Below are 16728 nucleotides of genomic sequence, written 5' to 3' on the forward strand. Positions count from 1 at the left end.
AAAAACCTACAATATAAGCAAAAGGGGAAAAGCCTATTTTTAATATCACAGATCTAGGTGTGTGTTTCAATAGATATGTACCTCATGCGTTTAGGACATACTTATGTACACGCATCCTCCAGTTAAGCAGTAGATATTCTGCCACACGCTACAGCAGACAAACAATTAGTTGAGCTCTCAAATAGTTGACAACCTTGTGTTTCAAAAAATTATGGCCCCAATTCAAAAAGGCACTTAACTATATGCATGACTAAGTGTTTTCTTTAACTGGGATACATGATTCAAGTCCATAAACTCATGGTCCACGGCTCTGCCAAGTGAGCTTTCTACTTGGACAGGAAAATAGGAGCAGTGTTAAAACTTCTTAAAATGTCACATATCAGTAGTATAATCCTAGACACTAGAAGGGAGCTACAGATGGCTGTTAAAGGCTTCAAACTATTAATTTTACTTTGTCATTATGATTTAACAAATATACAGAATCTTTGTTTAGTTATAGTTATGGTTACACCAACTCATCAACTCAAAACTTAAAAAGCATAAAAATAAGTTAAGGGAAAAATGTACTACTTCCTTGCCACTTTTACATTGCCTACAACACTGTCAATAACCCACTCTGTTATATGGTTTTCATTCCCACTTCCAACGGACACTGAAAAGCAATACATACTCTGATTTCACCAAACTTGCACTGTAGCACAAAATCTTAACGGCTACCTCAAACACTCTTGTATTAACAGATTGGCATAGTTGACTGTCACACATTCCATACATTTGGAATGTATTCTGCTTTAACATTGATGAGGTCAACCTTAACTATGGAGTTATCAGTCACTCCATAAGAAGACTAAAAATTACTTGAGAGCAGATGCTAATTCAATAATTTACTTTAAAAAAAACTAGGAAGGAAACAACCCTAAATTCTCTCCAATATGAAGAGATTCCCTGAACACTATACATTTACATTTTGACATGTGTTTTGGGTGTGACATTAGAGTAATGATAAATTTTTGGAGGTTAAGCAAAAATGTTAAGAACTAGATGTTAAAAAGTTTAACCCTAAAACACTGGAATTTTCTGGACTGCCAGCAAACTGAATACCAAAGAAGTCATATAATATATGTCTATGCTCTTCCAACTCTCAAGTATAAAGCGTGGTGATATGCTAAAAAGCTAAAACCAATTACAAAAGTGCAAAGAAGAAGACAGATATAGAAGGAATTTGAAATTTTTCAACTCTCAGTGAGCTCTGTTGCTTGCAACAAATGATAATTTCTAATGTGGCTTTACTCCAGAGATTCCTGTTCTCCCCTGCGTATTTCTTTTAGTTTCGCTGCAAGAAGTGTAAACAATAGGAGCACAGCTATAAAATGTGGTGTAGTTAGTTGTGTAGTTAGCCTATTACAAATTATCCCACACAAGGAATTGTGAAGTAAAAAAACCAAACAAAAAAATCAACTTTCTATCCACACAACAGTGAAAACCTGTTACTGTTATGCTGAAACTTAAAATTGTACTTTAGACTAGAGCATTTAATTTTCCAATTAACTGAATTTTTCATCCCCCCCCCCCCCCCCTTTTTTTTTTTTTTTTTTTACTGGCACTCCTGTTTATTTTGTCTTTTGAAAATCAATAGAAGTCTGTCCCCAACAGCAAATAAGCTTAAAGAAAAGCCTAATATTCTCATCCCCATCTACTTTTTTATTCTTTTTTGGGGGTGGAGGCTGAGAGGAATCACAATTTTTAATTTTTTTTTTGAAGAGTTATCTATTACTCCTCTCCTCCATCATGTTTTTAAGACTTCCCAATAAATCCTTTCTAACTTTTCCCTGCTTTACTACTTCTCTATTCCAAACCATTATGTCTCAAACAATATTTTTGCAGAACTGCATTAGACTCCCTTTAAATCTGTGTTTTGTTAGCCAGGGTGTGGGGAAGCAATTAATATTAAGCAATTTAAGTGTTGTACTACAATACTGATCGAGATACCGCTACAGTATATAAACAGTTCAGGGACTGAAAAAATCTTGTCCAAAAAACCCTCAATCTTATGTGCTGCAGTAAAAAGCTGCATTTTACATAAATTTATACAAATATGTAAATAATCAGATTGGCTCCCATTTTACCAAAAGCTGAGCAATTAAAAAAAAAGATATTCTAAAAGGGTTGGATGTCTTGAATTTCACTTAAGAGCTCCCACTGAAGTCAATGGAAATTCTCAGATGTTGCACATCCACAATCAGCACACTAATAAGTGTTCTTCGTACAGAAATAGATATCATACCAAGTTGGTGAGATTCTGACAAAAATTAATCCATCCATCTTTTAAAGGAGAGACTGCTAAACAGTATAACTACTTCGCTTAACTATTACAGTGCAATTTAAATTGATAAACCTATTACTAACATCAAGCATGAAAATATTGTAACAATCTCTCAGTCCCCGCAAAGATGTTATTGTTTAAGCATTATATGAATATGCCATCCTTTGTGAAGCATGTAAAGATGTTTCTAAATGTTTTCACAGCAATATAAAACAGCAGGTTACTGTGCCAGAAATTCTTACATTTTTATATTGTTCTATGCTGACTTTCAGTTGCTGCCATCTCGTGGAAAATAGATTGTACTAAAAATAAAGTGGCCTGGTGCCAGCTTTTTAAGTGTCAGTATATACAAAACATAACAAATATTATATCTATATCACTTACAATGTAGCAAAACATTTTAGTTTATGCTGCACATTCACAACTTTGAAATATATACATATTTCAGTGTAAAAAAAAGTCTTGCATGTAGTTTGGTCATCACAACTTTCCATACACTGGAACTTATTACAGATGGGCACTTTTACAGGGCAGTTACAAATAACTTCCCCCATCCTGGACTGCAAAAACAAAGATCTTGATTACTAATTACCCGGTATTAGATTCACTAAAGAAGGGTTGGTTATTTTTAAAGTTTTGGGGGCAGGGGGAGGGAAAGATGAGTACTAAAAGTCATGGGAGATCCACAAAGCGTAAACTGTGAGTGGGAGCCCACAGGACACACAATAGACAGCAGCAGAGCATGGAGAGCAGAAGACAGTGTGGTGATTGACACTGTGGGGTGAGAGAGCCCTATCAGGGTTTCCCAGAGCTAGTGGAAGCTAGAGGGCATCCCTAAACTCTGTATTAACATAGGTCATGACATTCACCTGTTGCTCCATCCCCTGGAAATACTTGGGAAGGAAGTCCTAAGTATTCAGATGTCTCTAGAGATTGAGAGGCACAATTACATACGATCCTGTCCCAGGACAACCTGGGCACTAACACTCAAGCAAATAATACAGATATTTGGAAAGAACATCCAGGGGAGCAGAGCGTGGCTGATTAGCTCTTCATCTCCTTCTTCCCTCCTGTTGAAACTGACTGAGCTACCCTCGCTCCTCCTTCACGCACTTGGGACGGAACACTCCCAGGAAGAAACAGGTGGTGTAGACAGTTATGTCTACCCAGCACCAGAGCCCAGTCTGCGCCAAACTCCCCATGTCTCTCCTTCCTTCCTTAATATTCTTTTACCCTAATCAATCAATCAGGACTATAGTAAGGAGAGTTGCAAGTGTGGACAGCAGAAAAACTGTATGAATTTTTATTTCTGAATTCATAGTGAACTCAATATTTATTATATCCCACTAATCAATGTTTCATTTTACCTCAATCCCTAGCTCCTATAATGTTGGGTGTTATTTAATCTCAGCTTCATGTCTCCTTCCCTACACCACTAATGTACTTTTCTTTCAAAGAAACTATAGTCTGAATTATGTAAAAGGCACAATTTATCAGAACGGTGCCAAATTCACCAAGGGTCTACCTTGGCTGAGGTTCTTGAGATTGATGGAATCTTCACCACTCTACCAGAATGCATCGACACAAAGCAACTGTAATCTCCTCCAGGCTCCACTGAGAATTAAGGGTGCTCCCACTCCATAATCCTAAATTACTATGAAGTCTAAAAATGAGCTCAGTCATGAGGAACCTCAGCTATCCATATGCCCCACATTTCAGACGATGTATAATCATATTGTTTTGGTAGGCAATTATTTTGCAGAAGAGACACTAACGTGAAATTCAAATCACCCAAAGCAAGCATCAACCTTACAGAATGTATCAGTGCAGAGAAAATATTCACAAGTTGGCACTCATACATATACCTTCTCATGAAATGACCAATGAACATAAATAAAGCATGTCAATTTAGCTACAATTCCTGTTAATGACTGGATTTCTATTAGCTCACCGTTTCTTTTAAACAGCATGACATTTGGGAAACATGTTGAATTCTAATAATATTTGTAGTGGTACAACATAAACTGATTTTTAGAAGGTAAGTTTTTCCATGTAGCACTGTCCTAACAGTACATTTGCCACTTAAAGATCTACAGCAAACCAATACCTTAGGTTCTTGTAGTACAACAGACAAAAGGACTTGAAATTCAGGACTAGAAGCTGGTCAAGAGAAAAATGTTGATGCTTCTCTTCTAGTAAATAAAGTTATAAATTTTATATGGGGAAAATAAATCTCTTCAAATCTTTTTAGTCTGATAGTTTGAGTGACTAAAGAGTGCAGAGGCGGCATCACCACTTCTTCAAACAAGAGGGCTTCTTCAAACCAGTAGCATAACTAGTACAAGCGCAGATAAGTCAGAATTTACTTACTCCATTAGTAAGCTATTAATGTAGTCATTACCATCCATATGGCCAAACTGGAAGTTCCTATAAAGAAACAAGTAATAAAGCCAATTAACTGTACATTAAAGAAATGAAAATTATAGACTATATAGCTTTCAAAAATAGTCTTTCTACAATATTTCTCTTATAAACATTGAAAAGCAAGATTAACATAGTATTGTGAAGCATATTGGTTCTTGATACTTATTTCAATTTCCACAGTCCTTTCCAGAAGTTTTCCGGGATAATGGAAGGGAATATATTCAATATTAGACAAAAAAAAGTCACAGCTTTTAGCAATGAGGGGAAAACACAAGTGTTACAATTTAAGTTTGTATTAATTCTAAAATGCCCTACCAATAAGAGCAACTCCTCACCAACTCCAACTACACATCAAGGGGCAAACATATCTCTCCTTATCTAGCTGTGCATTGCCTAAACTGCAACAAAAATGCTCTCTCTTTGATGGCCTGCCCTCTCCATTTCTGCATAAAGAGACCATGCAGGCAAACACTGCATCATCTTTTGCTTTGGAATACCCTTTGAAAAGCTCTATGAAAAGCACGGTGGGTCCGGGGAATGACCAGTAGGCAAAACTACCCAGGGTGGCAGCCACTGCGACAATCTTCATATACATCTATTACTATAAGGATGCAAAGATTGGACTAAACTCCATTTACAAAACAGCCCACACACATCACCGTCCTCAGCCACTACTCTTTGTACCTTAATTTTTTGTTTGATACACTTACTATATATTCATCTGCCTTAAAACATTTAAGTCTGCCAATGGGGAAAAAGAACACAATGCAAGTGAACTAGCACATTCTTTGTATCTGAATCCCATAGGCTACGGTTTCACATACACACTCCAGTAAAGCAATTAAACACAGTAACTAAAAAATAATTTATTTATAAACATGCTTGCAAGGAGGTCTTCTTTTTCTTTAAGGATTTTAAAACATCTCAAACTTTAAATTTCAGTTAAATGACAAGAATTACACTTACTTTTGGCAAACTACTCGAATCATTATAGTGAAAATATTGCCATGAAAATATTACCTGTTCATAATAATTATGTTGCATAGCTCCCGCTCGTCAGATGAAAAAGCAATGATAAACGATCCATTAAATAAATATTTCTCAACCAGGGGATTACAAAAGTTTTGGTGATTCTGATTGCTGAAAATGTTATTACAATCTAAAGCAAAGAAAATCTTGTTCCCCTAGTGCAAACACACCTTTACCCCTCAAGGTGAAGTATTCTGTCAACCTCTCAAAATACACGAATACAGGATTACCCTTGTTATTTGATACATTCACTATAAAAGTAAGGGAAAAAAATGTAAGATCATAATTTTTACTTCAAATAAGGGGCTGCCAACCTGAAAAGGTGAGAAACACTACACTAAACGAAGGGCATATACGGTAGGGAATAAAATCTATGCTACTATAATACCACATACACATACCTATGAAAATGGTCTCTGTAATCTTTAGCAACTTCTTGAACAACAGACTTTAGCCTGTTACAAAAAAAAAAAAAAAAAAAAAAAAGAATATTGTTACAAGAACAATAGAGTCAACTTGGATTTCCAAGGTTCAAACAACTAACCATTTGGCTCTTTGAACAAGGAGCGAATGTTATCTATTCAGTAATGGAAAACAGTGACTCCACTTTCTCTCTAAGAAAATTCACCTCTCACACAAACTGAATAAAGTACCTATTAAAATGCTACCTTACCACTGAGCTTCAATGGACCAAACATAATTCATTTATCTCTACTACCACCAGCAAACGTACCGGATTAACCACAAAGAAAATTCTAACAAATGGTACAAATTAGCACAAAAAGAATTAAAGAACATAATCCCTTTTTAATAAGTAAGCGACTTGTAAAATCTCAACTGAAAAAGTCATGGATGCCTAGATGGTTATTTGTCCTCAATTTCTTTTGCAAATTATTATCCAGCTGGATAAAAGGCATTCACCAACACGTTATTTTAATAGCACGCCTGACTAAATTTACTGATGTCTTTTTAAATATGTGACTCTCAGTATAAAGTTGAAGACTAACCTTTTGAGTTTAAAAAAAGTTTTTTCAAGTAACCTCATAATTGGCTGACCTCTAGCTTTCTTTTATATTCTTATATTCTTTGAAATATTTAAAATTTAATTTAATACAATTATCTTAAAAGCTACCCATCTCTTTTGCATGAAGATCAAAAGATCCTCTCACTGGCCCTTTTAAGAGCATACAGTAGGAAAAGATAGGAATAAAAGGTCTCCCCTCACTCGCCCCTTGTGCATCCTATCTAGGGGACAGCCAAAATTCTAGCCTCTGAACTCAAGGCAGCACTGAGTTATCTCTGAGAGGATTCTCTTCCCCACTGTTCCAGCACAACAATCAAAAGAAAGCAAGGAATACTCATTTGCTTTGGCTACTACACCACATGATGGGGTAAGGGAAAATGCTATACTTTTTGAATGATTGTAGCAAATTCCCTTCAAGAATTTCTTGGTATGCCTGATGCTCCCTTGGGCAGTGGTATAGATACCAGTGTAAGTCCGTGCTTTTAAGGCATGGACAAATTCCTAAACTTCAACAACACACTTCAGTACCATACAATGCAGGGAACTCGGATGCTACTGGATAATAATAAGCAGTCATAACTGCACATTCATTTTACAGTGACAAGGCTTCTTCAAATACAGTAAGTAATAAACATCTTCAACTTTATATACAAGACAAGAACTGGCATGCTTACAAAGTAGGATTAAAAAAATCCATACATTCAATGTTAGGACTAATGCTTTATCTTTAATTCACTATGGAATGTGTACACATAAAATAGAAAACAAGCTAAAGATTAATGATAATAAAAAATCTATTTTATTCCTTATGTGTTTATTATAATTGCATCTATTTAATAAATATAAATGTAGATGAAAAGTTGTGGATTATCAATACTGGCTCTTAGGTCTAACACCATTATGTGACAAACTAAATGTAATTTTAAATAGCAGTTATTCACCTGTTTGAATGAAGCATATGTAATAAATGTTAACATCCACTAGTTAATAATCTGTTGTCTTTTAAATTATTGAAACATATCACACTATCTTTTTCTAGTGGGGGCGAGATTGTACTACATCTGAAAATAAATTTTTGTCTGCAAAAATAATGCTATGGCTTTAAAAACGTGTTAAATTATAAGACATTTTTAACTTATGATTGCCTTATTTACTTTAGACCTTAAGATTGCTATATAAGCTTTTGTGCCTTAGGTTAAAAAGTATTTAGGTATTTTTCTATTAAATAACTGTAATTTTCCCCTATCCACAATATTCAGGGTTGAGGTCTGCCCTTTTGGAGACAGTGGAAGTCTCCATGCACACACATAATGTCTTACCAAAGGACTGTCCCAGGGATGTATTTTCCCTACTGCCATCATATATTATAAAATAAGACTTATTTTTGTCTGACATACATCAGGAAAATATTAACTCTCCATTAGATCAAATGACTAATTGCTTAAATTAATTTTTTGAATCAAGGCTGTTCTGAGCAATGAGCACAACACTCATCCAGAACATTCAACATTAGTCTAGTCTACACAATGCCAGTTTCCTGATTGGCAAAACTATATTGGTATAAGTAGCTGTATACGGATATAACTGTGTCTGCACTAGGACTTTTACCAGCATAACTATGCTGAAAAGAGAGGGAAAAAAAAATTATACCACTGTCCAGCAGATATGTCAACAAAACTTTCTGGGACAGATATGCCCTTAGTTCACCGACCTCCCCATTTAAAAATGACCAGCTTGTATTATAATATTGAGTATAAGAACTACTTTCAATCTCAAATTTTACACAAGATTTAGCTTGGAACATAATTTTTAAAGCTACAATAAATCCACATTTAAACAGAGGTTTATAATGAGAACACTTAAAACTTTATCTGTGTTAATGCAATAATAATCACTGTACCGCCAAGATACTTCATATAAAAGGCCCAATTTTCACTTGCACCATCAAAGTCCTATATTTGCATTTCACATTTATGTAAGTGACTGCACATGTAACCGTTTTAATTGCCTGTGCACAATTGGGGAGGAGTATGGTATTTCCTGTAGCATTTAATCATCAAGTAGTCATAGACTTCAGTGGGGTCACTCGCTGAGTAAGGTGTTCAGAATCATGCTTTGGGTTAGTCTAGTGCTCTCAGAAAATGTGAAAATATCAGTGCTTTTCAGTTAACCTCTCACTTTCTGAACATAGCTTCAAAAATTTTAATATTGCTTTCCAATATGAGAGAAACTAGTAAAGATAAAGCTTGATGCAATTCTAATTTCCAAACCAGCACAAATTCTTTACTTTTCATAGTGAGTGTCAATAATACAGTACCTGGTATGTTCAGATGAAGAGTTTTTGTCATCAATAATTGCAATAGCCACAAGTTTTCCTAAAATACAGAATAAGATATCTAAATTCTTCATATTGCTCTTGCAATGGAATCTTATTTTGTCTGGGAAGTTGAGATCACCACCATCTCACATCCTCCAACTCTCAGATCACAGAGCCATTCAGTTTTGAAAAAAATAACCCAAATCTGGGGGCATACCAAGATCCCTTCTCAACTATTCCAAAGAAGCTATACAAACATCTGATTACTTACATCAGCTTGTACTAATCTACTGAAAATAAATTAAATGCGATTGAATGCCTGATTAACATGACAATGGGGGGAAAAATGAAGAGGGGAAATTATGTTTTTTCCCGTCTTTGTTCACAATTGCACAAAGTTACTATACATGGGTACTGCAACCAAAGTTCTGCCATTTCAAAACACTATTTGTATGAATTCCTTAACCACTGTTGTGGCTTTATTTGTTTAATTAAAAACTTGCAGTATTATTCTTTACAACTTAGATGAAGAAACGTTAGAATTTTATTTGAATTCTTGGCTGTGCCACTAGATCAGAAAAATAGCGTCTTATACTGTTGAAAGTCCTTGGTGAGAAGAGCTTCACTTTCTAATGACCCTGTGCACAGATTTATTGAATAATCATGCAGAATGCAATGGAGACCAAATATATGAACTTACTTGTCTTTGCTTGTTTTAGGTTCATGGAAGTTTTGAAGCACCTTTGGATTATTTATATTCAGGTCAAATTATCAGCTATGTTGGGCAAAGCATAATAAGAATAAAGAATAAGAAGTGTTTCAAGTTTTGATTGAATTTCCTTCAAATTATTGCGCTCCGCATGTTAGGAAAGCAGAGTTTTCCTGGGCAGCGGATTGGCCACCTAACACCTCAAGATCTAGGCAGACAATATACTGCTGCTTAACATCCCCAACCTCCAAAGTGCTAATACCTCCCTACTTATTGCTGCTGCCCCCAAACTGCACTCCATGTGAGGAAGTTCACTTAGAGGGAGAGCTCACATATAATGGGTAACGTTGACAATGTCAGTATTCTCTTGTTCAGGGAATCCTTGAAGGGTTCTGATAATGAGGAAAGAAATAATGCAACTTCCACAACTCCTCCTCAGTCCACTTCTCCATAGTGCAGTCGCAGAGGGGCTTATATGAGGTTCTGAGAACTAAAAATGTGATGGGATGGGGACTATATACCACCTACTTCCATGCTCCGACCCCAGACCCAACTGTCCTTGTTCCCTTCAGACCTTAAAATATTAACATTTCAAAGGCTTTTCTCTCAAGTGTTTTTAGGATTCCTAGAGAAGTGTGAATAATTCACCAGTCTCATTATTAATTCCTAAGATACTGGACACAACTTGCAGATTCATCGCATTGACAAAAGTCAATATTTTGATTAATGTCTTTTGCTATTTCCCAAAATAATCACTGTATCATAACCAACAGTAATTTGCTATTACGGATGATGGATCTCAAACTATAATTAAAATTGTATATACTTTTATACATTTCTATTTAGAAACGGTTACACACATTCATAATTATCTAAATTTGTGGAAATTTTACCTTCTTGAGATATTTGAAAAAAGTCACTGATTTTGGTGTATAAAGAGGCGGCTCAGATTTTCAGAGATGGATAGTGATTTTGGATGTGCAATTTGCGAGATCTTAAGAGGGGGATGATTTTCAGAGGGTGGCTCGGCACTTTTTGAAAATCAGGCCCCTTCAAGTGATCTTAAGTTTGGCATCCACAATTATCTCTGAACATTTACACTATAGGCATTAAACTACAATCACAAATCTATTTTAGACAGTGGTTGTATTCCTGTACCTTTCAGGTTTACAGGATAACAGATTATTTTTGTCAACTGAAATTCCACAGACCAAATAATTAAATTTTGATTTGAAAAAAGTACCCCCATGAATACCCATTATTTTTTCTCCTCTCTCATCCTCCTCTATAATTCATAGAATCATAGAATGTTAGAGTTGGAAGGGATCTCAGGAGGTCATCTAATCCAACCCCCTGCTCAAAGCAGGAACCAACCCCAACTAAATAATCCCAGCCAGGGCTTTGTCAAGCCACACCTTAAAAACCTCTAAGGATGGAGGTTCCACCACCTCCCTAAGTAATCCATTCCAGTGCTTCACCACCCTCCTAGTGAAAAAACGTTTTCCTAATATCCAACCTAGACCTCCCCTCTTCAACTTGAGACCATTGCTCCTTGTTCTGTCATCTACTACCATTGAGAACAGCCTGGTTCCATCCCTCCCTGAAACCCCCTTTCAGGTAGTTAAAGGCTGCTATCAAATCCCCCCTCACTCTTCTCTTCTGCAGGCTAAACAAGCCTAGTTCCCTCAGCCTCTCCTCATAAGTCTTGTGCTCCAGCCCCTAATCATTTTTGTTGCCCTCCGCTGGACTCTCTCCAATTTGTCCACATACTTTTTGTAGTGGATGGCCCAAAACTGGACACAATACTCCAAATGCAGCTTCACCAATGCCAAACAGAGGGGAGTAATCACTTTCCTTGATCTGCTGGCAATGCTCCTACTAATGCAGTCCAATATGCTATTAGCCTTCTTGGCAACAAGGGCACCCTGCTGACTCATATCCAGTTTCTTATCCACTTATCCCCCAGGTCCTTTTCTGCAGAACTGCTGCCTAGCCCGTCGGTCCCCAGTCTGTAGCTGTGCATGGGATTATTCCACCCTAAGTGAAGGACTCTGCACTTGTCCTTGCTGAACCTCATCAGATTTCTTTTGGCCCAATCCTCCAATTTGTCTAGGTCACTCTGTATCCTATCCCTACTTTCCAAGGTATCTACCACTCCCCCTAGCTTAGTGTCATCTGCAAACTTGTTGAGGGTGCAATCTATCCCATCCTCCAGAGCATTAATGAAGATGTTGAACAAAACCAGCCCCAGGACCGACCCCTGGTGCATAATTGAGCCAATCTAGGTTTTAATGCTCTTTAAATACACAGTCACAAAACTCTCATACATACATGTTCACAAGGCTCTTGGAGGGTAATCTATGCAACACCAAAATAAAGCAGTTTAGTCTTATCTCAAATTTGTAGTCTACTCAGTTTCTATGAATAGTACAGAATTAGCAACACTGTATTTTGGAGCTAAAAATAAGGACTTCATCCAAAGTCCACCGAAGATAAAGGAAAGACTTGCACTGACTTCAATGGGTTTGGATCAGTCCCTAACTGCAAGTTTTCCTAAAATAAAGAGCAACACACCCAGATTTTCTACAGAGTTCAGGCAAGAATCATGCATGCTTTCTATGTCCTTTGTAGTAGGATAAAATTTGATCTAATTCAACCCAAATGTAAATAGATGTTATAGTACATGTACTGAGGTCCACATGAGAATTTTAATACACAAAGGTAATAAATGGGGCAGTATCAGCCTGAATTCTGAATTTAATTTCTTTAGGAGGCTTAAAAATCAGATTTTTAGTGGCTTTTGTTTGTGGCTACAGTACAGTAAAACACTGCTAAAAATAACTAAAAGGTGGGAGCATCTTACCTGTATCTCCAAGTTCATAGAGTGTAAACCAATCTACATTAAGATACCCTTGAAATCTCTCTCTGTTTATCCAAGATGATAGATCACCATCTTCATATTCTTCAAAGTGAAAAAAATTGAGAAAAATGCAGAATATTAACATCAACAATGCAGTAAGAAAATTGCTAAATGGTTAAGACAGACCATAAGAGCAGAAATATATGGCTGTATAAGATAATACTCTACCTTCCACTTCTGGAGACATGAGTTAAAATCTTAACACAAGTGAAAAAAATGTTTGGTGATTTCATACATTCCGAAAATATTTAGGATTGGCAGCATTTTCTTCAGAAAAGCCCAGAGGGACAGTAAAAGGAAAGCAACACAATTTTAGCAAAAGATAGAACACTGATTATATGTATTAAATTGTAAATATGACATTTTCTTCACTCTAATGTTTTCAATACTTTAGCTGCACATAAAATTGGCAATTTTTGGTGGTAAGCTTTGCTCCTAGTCTGTGGAATGGTTAACATCCTCAAACTTAGAAATGAATAAATAAATAAAAAATAAAATAGTAAGGACACAAAAAGAAACAAAGTTGTTAACCTAACATGGTCGTAAAGTACAATAAAATGTCCTGTATGCTGGCAGTTGCATCCAGCACCTTTGGGTACATGATGAGCTGAACAACAGATATATGCACATAATCACATAGAATTAGTCATACTGGGAAACCCTAATTTGAATTACTTGGATGTGCTTAATAAAACATTTGTTACAGTGCAAAGAGTACTGCTAACTTGAGGTTTTAAAATTAACCCGTTCAGTTAATCAAACACCCTTCATCATTTATACTACCCCTCAAAAGTTCTTTAGGATGAACCATGCTTCCTCCTTTCTTGTTCGTTCAGATAAAAAACAATGGCATAGTAGTTCTATAACAAACCTTTTAAGATAATTCATTTTGGAAAATGAAAAAGAAAAAGCATGGGAAATTCCCAAAGGGTTACTTCTTTACTAGCGAATAGTTGTTCTGGAGAATATGAATTGCTATTTTCTTATCTTAAATAGTATTAATGTAAAGGTTTTAAACATTGAAACAGGTTTTAATTAATAAAACAATACCAGGTAAACATCAGCCATTCTAGGACTGACATTTTCCAGAGGACCTAGCAAATGAATAGCAAGGAGGATACAATTGTACATTTCTGCTGTAAACCCATTTGGGCATAACTACAAATTCATGGAAGGGGCAGTGTGATCTAGTGGTCAGAATGCTAAACCAGGAATGAGGAGGTATGAGTTTATTCCTGACGCAGACATTGACTTGTTGTGTGATTCTGTACAAGTCACTTTACTTTACCACAGTGGAATCCCATTTAACCAACCCTCCATTATCTGGTTTACCATACTAACCAAACACTCAGCGCACATGGGTCCAAATGTGGACAATCTCTCCTGTGGCCGACAGATGGCGCTGCAGTCTTGCACTTTCCCTTTCTCCTGTGAATTTTGATTATATGATCTGGCTCCAGTCCCAATTAGATTGGATAAATTTGTGAGTTTTTCCCTTCCCATCATTTGTTACCTCTATTTAGATTATGAGCTATTTAGGGTAGGGAATATTTCTTGATATTTTTGTAGCACATATGGTACCCTGATCTCAACTGAGGTCTATAGGTGTAACTGTAATACAAATAAATCATAATCAATAATTTAAACACATTTGTAAAAGAATAAATCAAATTTAAAGGAAGTGATGGTCCTATTGCACAACTTTCTGACCTCCATCTATGTTAAAATTACTTTTATTATATCAGTGCATTTACTTTAAGAAACATGAGACATCATGACTTGAGTAAAATTTACTAAGGTCCCCAACAGTTCCACGAAGATGGTTCTGAACACCCACAGAGACCCACTGAGGTTTGGCACAGACGTCTGCATGGAACTCCTTGAACAGTTGGGTTTAACTGTAGACATTAAATAACTAAGTGTTTTTTGTTTTGCTTTTATTCCCATTCTTGTGATTCAAATTTTATTTATTTATTTTTGCTTTGTGGCAAATATACACCAAAGCCTATTTTTAAATAAATGGGATAGAGAACAAAAAATATTTTATAAATATGCTCCTACAACAAATGACATTTTAGTTATGATATATTTTACCTTAATCTAGTGTAATAGGAGAGCATTTTAGGAATATTTTGTTTGTTTTCCTATCTTGCTATCTCTGAAGTAGGAGAGCTCAGAGAATTGCACAAGAAATGCAAGAAAATCTAATCTCTGATACTTATTGTTTAGATATTTTTGAGAATATACACCGGATGTTGAAAAATGATCCTTTAAAGCAGGTATGAAATCTATATGTTGCTAAATTATCAAGAGCTGTACTATAATGATAATTTCATGTAAAGTAACTAAAAGCAAACTTGTCACATGAAAGACAAATCTATTTTTAAAGAAGTTAATTTTGGATTTCTTTAACCATTCACATGTCTGTTTAAAGGGTCTTTTGGTACAAATCAGAAATTGATTTTGAAAATACTTCACTGCTATATTTCCATGTGGCTACACATCTGGTCTACAGTTTGTTCTGGTATTTTATCAACATTAATTGAAAAAGGCATTTTAGTACTAAAATGATACTTTTCAACAATTTTCGATTTCCGTTCTGACAGAAGCAATTGATGAGATTAACCCAACACAGAAAGCTTGTTAAATTTCACTTTTGGTTTCCATTCTCAAATAGCATGCTGGGGAAATCCAGCCTACAAGCCTAAGACAACAAAACAAGCATATGTGGAGAGACTATTTCATTCTGGAGGAAAGCGCAAAGCACTGAGGAAAGCATAAGATTTTCATCATCCTCATCAGAAATGTCTTGTTTCAGTTTATTATTTATCTTATGGTAAGTCAATATTTAAATGTATTCTTTGCCAATATGAGATAGTGAAAAAAGAAAAAGATATAATTTTGTTTTTTATTTCTGATTAAAAATTTAAAAAGATAACTGTGCTCCTTTCTATTTGTCAATCTAGGTGCTAACTGAAAAAGATGTAGGTAATATTTTTTAAAATTAAGTTAATAGTTGTCAAGACCATCTGCTAAAAAACAATTAACACATTTTAAAAAACTGAGTATGGAACAATGTTTTCTGAGTTTTGTTTGTTTGATTTAAATACACCGGAGAACTATTATGAAAAAAATGTCAGTTTAAATGGATGCACAAATGTCAGTCAATCCACTAGTTTTATTCTTAATTTTATGCTTTTTTTAGGCTAACTTCTCAAATGCAGTACAGAGAAAGTATGGATATAACTATTAAATTTAAGCTGCCAAGTCAAATAATGGAAATACAGCTCAAGAGTGAAAATCAAAAATTAATAGACACTTTGAAGAGGATTCATTTTAGTCTTCCTTGTGGTATCCAACAAAGAGAGACCACAGTCACTGATAGAAGAATGCTGTCTTATACGTTTTTAATCAAACGAGTGACCAGAGTGAATATATGGACATCTACTCATTTAATCAAAAGAATTCTCCTGCAGATGTCAAAGGTATTCCGTTCTTCCACCATTGGAAACAAGTCTGTGAAACAAACCATGATTAACCACCAAACTCAGCCATACACTTATCAAAAAGTGATAAAATATACCTGCATAGTAGCAAAAAAAGCAGTGAAATAAAAAACAGAGTACTGGGAATGGGGGATGTGTGCAAATTAAGTTTTAGGAGTTGGGTCTTGAACTAGTTATCACATATCCTTCCCAAAGTTCAGACAAGCATAGTTAATACCATTGAGGATGGCAACAACTCTAGAACAATCTGGAGGAAGCATTCATGGAAACTAGCAGTGGCAATATCTCTTGAGTAAAAGCCTAAAGAATTCTGAATAAAAATCTGCATGCATACACCCTCAAGTTATTTCACATATATAATAAAACATTTAGCATTTTATAGCACTTCTGTTCCTTACTATTGTTTTTATGTAACTGATATATTGCAATGTGAAATTTCTAACATTTTTCCAATGTTTACAAAAATAAATGTTTTA

The 16728-nt window shown here is 35.4% G+C and overlaps 1 protein-coding gene across 5 annotated transcripts in view; it reads right to left on the bottom strand.

Moving 5' to 3' along the window:
* Positions 1-16728, bottom strand: part of TMX3 (thioredoxin related transmembrane protein 3) — a 58363-nt gene that overhangs the window by 8188 nt on the left and 33447 nt on the right. For 2 of the 5 annotated variants that reach the window (XM_067537483.1, XM_067537484.1), the window contains exons 10-13: positions 12690-12788; positions 9118-9175; positions 6178-6231; positions 4694-4750 (exon numbers count right to left, since the gene is read on the bottom strand). In XM_067537483.1, the coding sequence (XP_067393584.1) occupies positions 4694-4750; positions 6178-6231; positions 9118-9175; positions 12690-12788 (268 nt within the window). Of the gene's footprint in view, positions 1-4693; positions 4751-6177; positions 6232-9117; positions 9176-12689; positions 12789-15847; positions 16263-16728 lie in introns of those variants that run through there. The other 3 variants (XR_010917903.1, XM_067537487.1, XM_067537486.1) reach the window with 3 other exon arrangements.

Source organism: Emydura macquarii, unplaced genomic scaffold (assembly GCF_026122565.2).
Source record: "Emydura macquarii macquarii isolate MOO-44397 ecotype Brisbane River unplaced genomic scaffold, CSIRO-AGI_Emac_v2 contig_431, whole genome shotgun sequence".
Taxonomy (NCBI): Eukaryota; Metazoa; Chordata; order Testudines; family Chelidae; genus Emydura; species Emydura macquarii.